The following is a 12,029-nucleotide window of genomic DNA, read 5'->3' as shown; positions in this document are numbered from 1 at the left end:
ATTGGTGACTGGCGCTCTGCCTGGCCAGAGGGGGGGGTGTCCAAGGGGCTTATTTTCAGGGGAGGGCTTATATTTTTGCCCACCTGAAAAATATGGCATGGCCTAGTTTCAGGACATGTCATATTTTCGGGGAAACATGGCACCTTCAAAGGAATGTTTAGGGAAGAGAAAAATTGTAGTTCCCACAGCATGGCCTGTCCCGGTTGAAGCCGCTGCCATTTCTGAGCTGGATTCACCTGGCTTCTAAAATGGGGAGAAGGATTCGTAAAAGTTTATTAGAAAGTGGGGGGGGGGGGAACATCCCAGAACTTGAAATGTCACCTTAAGGAAAAAACAGGACATGGATGTTACAAAGCTTTTAATAGAAGCTAAAGGCCAAAGTCCAACAAGCAATATACAGCGAAAAAGTACAAAAATTCGTGTGAAGAACATATCGTAAGAGCTAAGAGAGAAGGCCACAATTTCTCAAGAAACCAAGAGCTGAACTCTACTTGCATCTAAGGTGGGCAGGAGACCTCTGGGTATTTTGGATGGTGCCAACCACCATCTTGTATCAAGGGCTACTAATGGGAGGAGGGCAGAAAGAGGAAGGGGCCACTTGCTTAGTGTCGGTTCCACTAATGGAAACCCTTCTCAACCTCTACCCATTTGAGGCACAAGGACTCTTCCTGCATGCCAAGGCTAGATAAGGAGGCAGCTTTCCATGGCTGTTCTCCTGTGCTGGGGAATTGCCTTTTCCCACTGCCCGGCCTCCGTGGCCCACAGCCTCAATCCAGTTAACCAAGAATCCTGGCCACTGTCAGTCTGGTGGGGCTGGGGTGCGGGGAGGACTTTGGCAAGGAAAACTGCTCCTACAGCTGCCATGGTCATCTCTCTAAGGTTGGCACCACACCGGCATGTCTCAGTCATCCAGGTCATAATAGTCTCAATTATTATTATTATTTTCAAAAGGCAACTGGAATGTTCTTTCCCTCCTTCCATCGTCCCAACCATCCTGCCAGAACTGATGAAAGTTCTTGAAATATCTTCTTCGGGAGGGGAGGGGGGGAATCCAGTTGCCTTTAAAAAAACACCTTTGAGACATCCCACCTGCATTGTTCACTCAGCTTGGACAGTCACACAACTGTCAGTCATCCAAGGCAACAGTGAAGCAGGTGAACGGGCACAAGCCCCATCCAATAGGAATTAAGTGCTTTGCGACCAAGATCAGTACTTTGCTACTTAGATCGACTTTTGTCTCTTTATTTTACTGTCCGAATCTACATGGGACGATATACCTCTGTCTAATCTTCCCCTAACTCTCTTGAACTTGAGAAGTATCTTGAGTGAATCTGGCTACTACATGAGTTGCATCAATAAATATATACCTAAAACCATGTTAAAACGTTTTAACCACACCTTTCTACTGGAGAGGCTAATCATTTCTTACCCTACCTAGAAAAAATTAAACTCTGGTTCTGCCAGCCTCTTGAGGATTTAGAAGCCCTGTCACCCCTGCCCATCCGGAACACAGCCAGCCTCCTGTCCAGTCAGGTCCCAACCAGCCCTGGCAAAAGAGGTCATCCAGGAATTGATCTCAAGGCAGCTTTGAACAGGGTCCTCCTTGAATTTTTACCCTTTGCTGGAGAGCTTCCAGCAGTCTCTTTGTTCCTAAAACCGCCAACCAGCCCCTTTTCAATCCTTTTGGGAGGTGAGGATGCTGCTCCCAAGGGCCTTGTGGAAAGCTCAATATAAAAAGAATGCACACTGTGGTTTGGCTCATTATCATACAAGGGGGAAAAAAGTGTTTTTATCAAAGTCAGTAAAATCCAAGTTCATCCTGGCCATCTGGACATGCCGGCCAGCAGCTACGTAACGTGAACAAGTCCAGTTCAGCTCATCAACAGTCCACAGAGGAAAAACCAAGGATGCCACAACCAGGAGATTCCAGTCATGGGCCGATGCTCCATTTAAGGTCCTGCGCGAATTAAAAGTTCAGAAGCCGCGTGGTTTGGCACACACATGCATGTGCTCACTGCATCACCTGACCTTGTGGTGGAAGAGCCTCAGCCTGAACAGGGGCCCAGCCCCAAGACAAGTTATACAAAGCCACACAAAGGCACTGCTAGAAGATCAGCGCCTCCCAATCCCAAGAGAGTTAATTTCACCTGTTGCAAAGAGGAAGTGGAGTAGTTGTCATCCAATGCCTTCAATGTAGCACACAGGACGGCACATCACCACCAAGGGCCAAGCATTTGTGATCCCTCCAAGGGACAACAGCAAAGAATCGTATTTAGGAGCAGACCAACCGAGGGGGGCTTTTCAAAGTCAAAGGAAGTTACTTTCAACCGTCAACAAAAGCCCAAAGCATTTTCTCCGGAGCAATGTATGGGCTCCAGGGTCCCCCAGATTTTGTGGAGTTTCAATCAATGTAAACCTGAAAGGGGAGGGGACAGGGAGACTTAGCGTTATCTTAACAATCCTCTACTTTGCACAATGTTGCCCGAGGCGTTTCTTGTGCTCTTCATACGGACATCCGGTCAGTAAACCAAAACGTTTCTCTCCAGTAGATAATGCTTCCAGATTCCTTTTAAAAATATGCCTGCACCGCTCAGGACTCAGATTTGTGAAGTCACCAAGTCTTTCCTGGAAGTGCAGCTCCAGATATCCCAGTGAGGACTTTTCAAGATTTTGGCACTTGTGTGAGTTTCATGTTGTATGGCTTGTTTCGCAAACTTCCATTTCAGGTAGCAAGAAGTGGGTCAGCTGGCCTTTTTATCTGGAGAATAAGATTGGGTTCACCTATCTCTCTGCTATGCCTTGCTTAAATCACATTTTGTTGACTAAACTATGATTGGCTAGGTTTGCAGAATGCATCCACTTAAGTCAAGGCAAACCATGAAATGGCTTGGTGTTACAAATGCAGCCTGATACTAGCAGGTTCCACTCAAGACCTGAAAGGGGGTCAGACCCACACCTGAGCAATAGCTTACCTGACTTGGCACCTGTTTCTCCATCTAATGAGCCCAGGGAGCTAGAACTGGGTGCCCCTCTGCACCATTTCCAAATTTCTACTAGGCAGCCTTTAACAAGGCACAAGGAATATTTTTAGCAGGTCAATGGATGGGGAAAATTAAATGCACTTAAGTATATTTTATTTTATGGCAGTTTCTGGACATTTCAACATCTAATTTGAAATATCAATTTAATACCAAACAACTATTTGAGATGATTTTTTTCTATTTATACCTTCTTATCAGAAAATCCTCATTTAAATGTCCCCATGAGGTTCCTGTGTTGTTAGCCAAAGAAAAAATGTTTTTACCCAATTTGGGGTAATTTACCCAAGTTTGGGAAGCATCATCCTAGCAACAACCAAATAATGTACACTATGATTTAGCATAATCAACAAACACAACCTTAGGCTGGGATTTTTAATTACAAAATTTATCTAGCTCACATAGGATCTTCGACAAGATCTTATCACTTTTATCTGTAGAACAAAGAGTTCCGTTGAAAATTTATAAAAATGTTATTTAAATTGCCTCTGAGAATTTTGCTGAACTCTATTTCATGGCCATTTTGGTGGTTTGGTATCCCAGACTATACGAAGCAAGGGTTGCAATCTATGGAAAACGTCTTGCCTCTTCCCTGAACGTAGTGAAACCAAGAGAGGGACATTTTTTAAAGAAACCTCTCCTGTTTGTGAAACTGTGAAAATGGTGATCATACCTCAGTTTTGTCAACAATGGAAAGAAAGATTTATAGGCAGGGAAATGATTTACCCTGCAGACTTATCTCACAGAACTGAATACAAAATGGAACTCTTGAGAAATAAACTCTGACTTGTGCAAAGTGGCTAATATGCTGAGTAAGAAAATATATATCTATGTATTTAAAACTATCTCTTAAAACTTTCTCTACTGTTCATGTGCAGACTCGCGTAGGCTCTCCAAAATCTGTCCTTCCAGCAGTGAATAAGTAATCAAAAGCAGAATACGTCTGTTTCATTGATCTGGAAGAGCTACACCATCCAATTATTGACTGGGTTTGGGTGACTAGATCCTTCAATGTAACAAATGTAGTGTTTCAAGGAGAGAACCCTAAAAGAAAGTGAATCCCCTGCACCCAGAAATTAAGTTTTCATCATAAAGGACAGTTACCCTAAAATTATCCAACAGGCTAGGATGCTCAGAACTCCCAGAGACAATATAAGCACAAACCCAGCATATCTGGAAGAAATAAAGGTCAGTGAAACAGCAACAGTCCCCCCTCCCCTAGCCCTAGTCAGCTAGAATAGGGCTCTCCAATTTTGGCAACTTTAAGCCTGACGGACTTCAACTCCCAGAATTCCCCAGTCAGTCACTGTTCATGTGCAGCTGGCTGGGGAATTCTGGGAGTTGAAGTGACCAAGGTTGGAGACTCCTGAACTAGAACATACCGATGGCTAAAGCTGTACAGAACCCGAGCAAAAATATTTCATCCTGGAGGCCTAAAAAAATCTACACGGGCCACATTTTTTTGAAAAAAGCCTTCAAAAATGTCTTTGGGTTGATTGTTCCTACCAGCCACCATTGCTATTAACTTTTTTTTTTCCAAAAAGCATGCATACCACACACACACTGCAAGTTTTCTCTCCTTGGATTATTTAAAAGCATTTCTGAAATTCAAATATTCTATACGACATACTTTTGTATGGTTAGGGGTTTAAGGTTACTCTGAATCGTTATAGAGTAAGATTCTATAAATGCAATTTTTAAGACGACTCTGGCATTGCTCTGATATTGAAAGGTGAATTTAGCCCCACGAAAAACCCAACTGCGTTTCAAATGCTGCTCACAGATTACTCAGATTGAGAACAAGACATTTTAGGCTCCTCTTTTTCTGAGAAAGCTCCACTCACTTTACGCCAGTGGTTCCCAAACTTGGCAACTTTAAGACTTGTGGACTTCAACTCCCAGAATTCTCCAGCCAGCTCTGAATTCTGGGAGTTGAAGTCCACAAGTCTTAAAGTTGCCAAGTTTGGGAACCACTGCTTTACGCCATGGGGCAGCCATTTCTGTTTCTGAATGACGACAAGGTTAATAATGAACTTCAAACAACCTGTCAAAAGATGAATCTGAAATTTAAATGGCATTTCTTATCCGCATTCCCAAATATTTGCCAGTTGCCCACGCTGAACAGACATACAACCTGTTCAAAACAGTTAAATGCTTTGAGTTACTTTACCATGAGGTATCTCAAATTGTGTTCTTCGATATTGTTTTAGGTTTTTAGGTTTTAATTAAAATCTGCTCAATTCTGAGAGAAAATAATGGATTCCTAACTTCTGGGGAACAGTGAACAAGTTTGTTACCAAGTCTTGAGAATCTAGAAACAGATCCAAATTTCTGAACAATTCCAGATGTGTTGACTGGCATGAATAACACTTGCTTCTGATCACAAAGACACCACACACGGATTTTGCCCTCAATCATGAAGCGTACTAACCAGAATTACTGGCCACTGTAGAACCCTTGCACACATACACCCACACCCACACACAACTGCTTTGAAGAACAGTAAGCAGGACTCCAAATCTGCTGACAGATGTTTGCTTAGTTACAAGAATCAAAACAGTAATAACTGTCCATTAAATCATCTGGGAGCCGTGCTGGGATCAGGCTGTTCCGATTTGATGGGTGGGAAAGATCCGTTTCGGCAGATGAGTCAAATGACCAAGGAGATCCTATTGATGAGGAAGGCGTGTAGGTTTCTCCTGCTGAATTTGCTCCAGAAAGCTTCTAGCCGATGGTCTTCTTCCCTTCCAGCTGATGCTTTGAGAGGCAGCTTTGGATGCAGGACAGGCAAATGGGCTTTTCCAAAAGTTTCTCCTTCAGAGGTTCTTGAGAAGACAGGATCATGAGCCCAGCGGGACAGCGCAGAAGAAGCGGCAAGTTCTAAGCGAGTCCAAAGGAGAAGCAACCTTAAAACATGGACTATAGGACGAGGGATGAGCTGGGGATGCTTGCCTTTAACACAGGAGGTCTTAGACCAACCCAGGGTCAGTTCAAGCAACCGTTTCATGCACGAGGCGGCAGCTCCTTCCTTGGGGCACGAGTCCAACAAATGGCACCTCATCAGCCAGGGCTGCTGCAGATGAGGAAGAAAATCCCCTCCTCCAAACGGTTGACAGAGAAAAACACACAGTCGCCCAGGTGGATGCTCAAAAAGAAATATTAGAAGATGCCTCCGTTCTTCTCCCCGTGGGCCCGGTACAATGTGGAAATTCTCGCACGAAGAGGTAGGAAGGAGGAAGGGCAAGGAGGAAACAGAACCATTTCCTTGCTCTCTAGCCTCCCAAGAACTGTTGCCAAGGGTCTCTGCCAACTGTTGCCTGTCTCGCAAAGCCGACCAGCCTCTCCTAAATTAGAAATCCAAGCTGCCAATGTAGCCGAGGTTCTCCTCCAGTGGCACACAGAAGGACCGGCCTGGGCATCTCAAAGCTTTGGGTGGATCCTGTGAATGCATGAACGTTATGAAGAAGTCTTTGCTCCTATCAAGGATACCAAACGAAATCTTTCACTGGACAGAATAAAGGGCCCGGCCTTGGGAGGACACAGCCGCTACCCTAAATGCTCGTTTCCGTTCTGTTTTTTGTACATTACCAAGGAAGAGGCTGAGCTATTTTGTCCCTACTCGAGATTTGACCTGGTTCCACCTTCCTCCTCCTTTAAGAGACGCTGGAGCAACGGATGCTCGGGGAGCCCATCTGCGTCAAGACCTTATCCAGCCACTGCAAGGGGCCGTTCAGGTGGAGCTCGATCCAGCAGGGAGTGCTTGTGACCGTCTGCCGCCTGGAATGGAAACACAGAGAGGACCATTATATCTCCACGAGAACATGGAGAGGAGAGGCCCAAAACCCAAACCCAGAATCGGCTCTCTTCCTCCCGATCAGCAGAAGCATATTAATCTCACCTGGTTGAGGCTGGGCACGTCAAGAAGCACACATTATGGGCTTTATTGTTAAGTTAGACACACACACAACACACACACACACACACCCATAAAAGCCTCACCTACCATATTTTTTTTCACACCCCCCCCCCAAAAGAGGATGAAGACCTGGGTGCGTCTTATATACTGAATATTGCATTTTTGGCCTCCTGAAACCCCATCCACTTTGCAAAAATGGACATGCAGAGGGTTTGGGAAGCCTTCAAAGTGCTCCTGGGGGCTGGGGAGGGCAAACACGAGTGAAAAACGGGCCATTTTTTTGCTCATTTTTACCGCACCAGCCCCCAGGAGCACTCTACAACCCTCCTAAAGGCTATATATGCCTTTTTTGGGCAAAAACTGGCTGTTTTTGCTCATCCCCCCCCCTCCCCGGCAGCACTCTGCAGGCCTCTCAAACTCTCTACATGCCCCATTTTTCACAAAAAATGAGGTGTGCAGAGAGATTGGGAGGTCTGCAAAGTGCTCCTGAGGGCTGGAGAGGGCAAAGACAAGCAAAAAATGGGCCTTTTTTGCTCGTTTCCTCCCGCCCCCCAGGAGCACTTTGTAGGACTCTCAAACTCTCTGCATGCCCTGTTTTTGGCAAAAAAACACAATGAAAAAACTTGGTGCATCTTATACGTTAGTTTCCCTCTATCCCAACTTATGCTGAACAAAATCAAGGTGGGTTTTTTGAGTTCATCTCTGATGCTTTCCTCTTTGGAAAGCACCAGAGATGCTTCTCATCTCTGGATTCTCAGGATTTAACAGATTAACAGAGTTGGAAGGAACCTTATAGGAATAAAGGTCATCTAGTCCAAACCACCCCCCATCCAAGCAGACCCTACACCTGTGATGGCGAACCTATGGCACGTGTGCCACAGGTGGCACGAAGAACCATTTGTCAGGGCACGGGAAGTGTTGCCCTGTCAGCTGGCCATTTTTCGCCCTCCGGAGGCTTGAATGGAACGGCTTCCCTCCAGAAGTCGTGGATGTTCCATCACTGGAGTTTTTTAAGAAGAGCCACTTGTCTGGGGTGGTATAAGGACTTCTCCCTTGGGAAAGGGATTGGACTACAACAGTAATGGCTAAGCTTTTCAGCGGCCAGTGCCAAAAGTGTGCATGTGCGCATACATCCATAATTCAATGGATGCGCCCCCTGCGCCTCCATGTGCAGGCGCCCATCCCCCATGCATGTGTCCCACCCCCATGCATGTATGTCTTCTGCGTGCGCTCTGCACCCTGTGCATGTGTGTCAGAGACCCACAAACCAGCAGGCCAGTGGGAGGCGCATACTGGGGTGATGGCTCGCATGTCCACCGAGAGGGCTCTGGGTGCCACCTGTGACACAAGTGCCAAAGGTTTGCCCTCACGGGGCTAGAAGACCTCCAAGATCCTTTCCAAACCTATTGTTGTATGTTCTAAATAATGAAATAGTCTGCTTGTTTAGGGTATCCGAAGGAAGAAGGGAACCGCTCCTCTGGCCAAGAACTTGGCTAGATGCTTCCAAGATGGACACTATTCAGATCTGGAGCAACAAAGGTGTTTTGGGTTTGGCCTGGGCATCCTTCCCGTATCCCTTGGCAGCTCCTTAGAGGAGCCAGACGTTTTCCTAGGCATGCACGAGAGCCACGCAGCTCAGAAGATTGCCTGTTTAAATTCAGGAGGCATCTCAGAGACCTCCACAGGCTACTTACACAGGTCTTCTTCTTCTTTTTTAGCAGATTTTTTAAATTATTTTTTTCCCTTCTACAACACCTCACAGTCATTATATCAATATTTTTATGTCATCATACCTGTACATGTATATAATATTTCGCTTCTATATTTACACACCTTTATACACAGTTCTATATATATTTATATATATTGTTTTTCGGCTTCACCAATGGCAACTCAAGCAGGCATTTTCCCAGCTCCTTTCCGAAGCGGCCAATAGATGCACTGAGGAGTCCTGCGCCAGATCCCAAGCACCTATGCCACTGGCTCCAAGTACTCTACAGGAGTGGCAGGGACCTTGGTGATCATCTAATCCAGTCTTCTGCCCACTGGAGAAGTCCCTCCTTGCTCCCTGGGACAACTGAGTCAAAGCAGGCTACTGTAAAGCCCCCGCCCCTTGCTCTGTTCCTGGGTGCATCCTGCTGAACGGAAGAGGGAGAGAGTCCCGTCTGGGAGAAGATCAGGCAGGGACCCTTCTCTCCCCCCATCTCCCACTGCATTAAACTCGCAGCACTGGGTGGAACCTAAAAGATGTGAGATTTGCGATAGGTAAAAGCCCGGCCTTCTTGACACCCCAGGAATTGGCTGTTCCCAGATGCTGAGATGGCAGCTGTGCAAATGGCTTTAAGAGGCCTTTGCATCAAGGCCAGGCCGCTGTCTCGATGACCACTGACAACCTCGGGAATCCCCCGCAGCATTCCTTGAATATCAGTTGTGGCTGGAAGAACAATAGAGTAGGAAGCCAATTGCCTTCCGGTTCTGTTTCCTGAAAGATCAGGCGAGGGCTACGTGACTCAGACACCCGAGCCAGGGAGCCTTCAGTTTGGTCCAGCCACCCACGTGCTTTGCAAGGGCCAGGGAGGGGGAGGCCGGCCGGCCATGCTTAGCCAGGTATGTCACCCCACTGGGCCTCCTGCTGTGAGATTCCGTGAGAGTCAGAGACTGAAATGCCTCGGAAGGGAATTGAGTGCTCCAAAACTCTCAGTCTGTCCTGGTCCAAGAACATCTCTATCCCCCTTCTGACACAGTTGGGGAAATAGTTCTGCAAAGATCCTGCTGGGCCATTTGGGCAATGAGACAGAGAAAGAGGAGAGAGAAAGGGAGGGAGAAAGAGAGAATGGAAAGAAAGGGAAAGAGAGATGAGAGAGAAAGGGAGAAAGAAAAAGAGAGAGGAGAGAGAGAGAACAGGAGAAAGCAAGTGAGAGAGAGGAGAGAGAGTGGGGAGAGAAAGGGAGAAAGGAAAAGAGAAAGAGGAGAGAGAAAGGGAGAAGGGAGAGAGAGATGAGAGAGAGAGAGAGAGAGGAAAGAAAGGGAAAGAGAGGAGAGAGAAGGGGAGAAAGAAAGAGAGAGGAGAGAGGAAAGAAGGGGAAAAAGAGGAGAGAGAAAAGGAGAAAGAAAGAAAGAGGAGAGAAGGAGAATGGAAGAGAGAGGCGAGAAAGGGAGAGGAGAGAGGGGGGGAAGAGAGAGAGAGAGAGGCCACTCCTGCTGACCCCACCCAGCATCCTTAACCAGAGGAGGGCAAAATTTACTCTAATCTGGCTGCAGAGGCTGCCCCAGAGTGACTCCTCCAAAGACACCTAGCAGAAAGGCCCAAGGAGAGATTCCTCCAAGGGGGGAGAGGGAGGGCAGGAGGGAGGGAGGGAGGGGAGCACCCCTGGCTGGCCTGGGATGGAGACCAAGGGATACAAGGCCCGGCTGACCCCTGCTTCACATGCAGCCGGGAGCCGCTTGCAATGCACACGCACAGAACGTGCTCCGGCCAGCTGTCTCTTCTCAAGGACCGAGGCCTCCCAGCCCCACCCAAGGCAGCAGCGGCAGCAGCAGTGGCAGCAGCGTGCACATCTGGAGCTCATTAGACACCCTGGCCATCGCCAAGGCCCAAAGCAGCCTGAGCAGGGAGCAAGCCAACAACACACCAAGATGGACTCCAGACATCTGGAGGAGCTGCGAGAGGTAATGTGAGAGGTCTGGCTGCCCACTCCTTCCCTGGCCCAGATGGGAAGCCACAGCTGCCGCCTATTCCCAGGAGCTGATGGAAGCAGGGCCAGGATTCCCCTCCCCACCGGCAGAGACGCTTCCTTTCTAGGGTCCTTGCAGACGGCCCTGTGCTTTCCCCACTTGGTACAACCCAAACCATGCATCCCACCCCCGCTTTCCCACCTTGGGGCCTCTTCCCAACCCTCATCTACCTCTCTGTAAAAATCCCTTCTTGCCCCCTAATTCCCTCAATGGCCATCATAAAGAGGACAACATCCAGCGCTCTGAACTGCAGCTGACACCGTTCCTTCTGGCATCATCTCAAGGACCACATTGGGGCAGTGCTTGTCATGTCTCTGCCTCTTCACCCAGCCATCTCAAGGCCCAAGAATAACAGAAGACCAGAGTCGGAAGGGACCTTGGAGGTCTTCTAGTCCACCCGCCTGCTCAAGCAGGAGACTCTCTATACTGTTCCAGTCTCTTCTTAAAAGCCTCCAGTGATGCGAGCACCCACAACCTCTGGAGGCAAGCAGTTCCACTGGTTAAATATTCCCCCTATTAGAAAGTTTCTCCTTAATTCCAGGTTACTTCTCTCCTTGATTAGTTTCCATCCATTGTTCCTTGTCTTGCCTTCAGGTGATTTCAAAAATAGATTGACTTGGGATTTCTTTGTGACAGCCCCACAAATATTGGAAAGCTGCTATCATGTCCGTCCCCCCCACACTTCTTCTTTTCACTAGACCAGATATACCCAATTCCTGCAAATGTTCTTCATATGCTTTAGCCTTCAGCTCCCCCAATTATCCAATCCAACAGGAGCTGAGGACTCGGGAAGCCCCCCTCACTCCCCCCCCATAATTTTGGGCCTCCCAGAGCTCCCCTTCCATCCCGTGACTGAAATGCTGACCTGTACTCGGCTCCCCAGCCCTTGACGAAGCTCATCCGGATGGTACACATGCGGGTCAGTTGGTAGACGGCCTCGAAGCCCTGGTTGACGGACTGAGCCAGGAGGGCTGCGAATTCTTGGTTGTTAAATATCTTCAAGTTACACCCTGTGGAGGGCAGAGAACGGACACAATAAGAGGGCCAACGTTAGAAGGTATTTCCCGAACAGCATCCTCAGCATCCTCATGTGCTCATGTCCTTCAGCAGCTCACCACAGACAAGACACGACACTCTCCTCCAAGGTTGGTGAAACAGACACACAAAACTCTAGAGTTAAAAAAAATGGAGGGTCTCTTATTTTCTGAAAAGCAGACCACCTTCTTTCAACAACAGATTTCCCATTAAGAGCTTGTTGTTCACAATGTGAGGTTTGCGAAGCTGCAAGGTACACATTAGTATTTGCTCTGCTAGCAAACGGATAAATGCCAAAGAGCTGT

At 47.5% G+C, this 12,029-nt stretch overlaps 1 protein-coding gene across 1 annotated transcript in view; it reads right to left on the bottom strand.

The window, feature by feature from the left end:
• Positions 1-343: 343 nt before the first annotated feature.
• SMAD3 (SMAD family member 3) overlaps positions 344-12,029 on the bottom strand; it is a 64,130-nt gene continuing 52,444 nt past the window's right edge. The window contains exons 8-9 of the mRNA XM_087704384.1: positions 11,555-11,699; positions 344-6,815 (exon numbers count right to left, since the gene is read on the bottom strand). Of these exons, the coding sequence (XP_087560510.1) occupies positions 6,692-6,815; positions 11,555-11,699 (269 nt within the window). The 3' untranslated portion in view covers positions 344-6,691. The remainder of the gene's footprint in view (positions 6,816-11,554; positions 11,700-12,029) is intronic.

Source organism: Thamnophis sirtalis, unplaced genomic scaffold (genome assembly GCF_051295495.1).
Source record: "Thamnophis sirtalis isolate CommonGarterSnake01/CBP01778 unplaced genomic scaffold, rThaSir2_p1.2 scaffold_2, whole genome shotgun sequence".
Taxonomy (NCBI): domain Eukaryota; kingdom Metazoa; phylum Chordata; class Lepidosauria; order Squamata; family Natricidae; genus Thamnophis; species Thamnophis sirtalis.
This window is presented reverse-complemented; position numbering and strand designations above follow the sequence as displayed.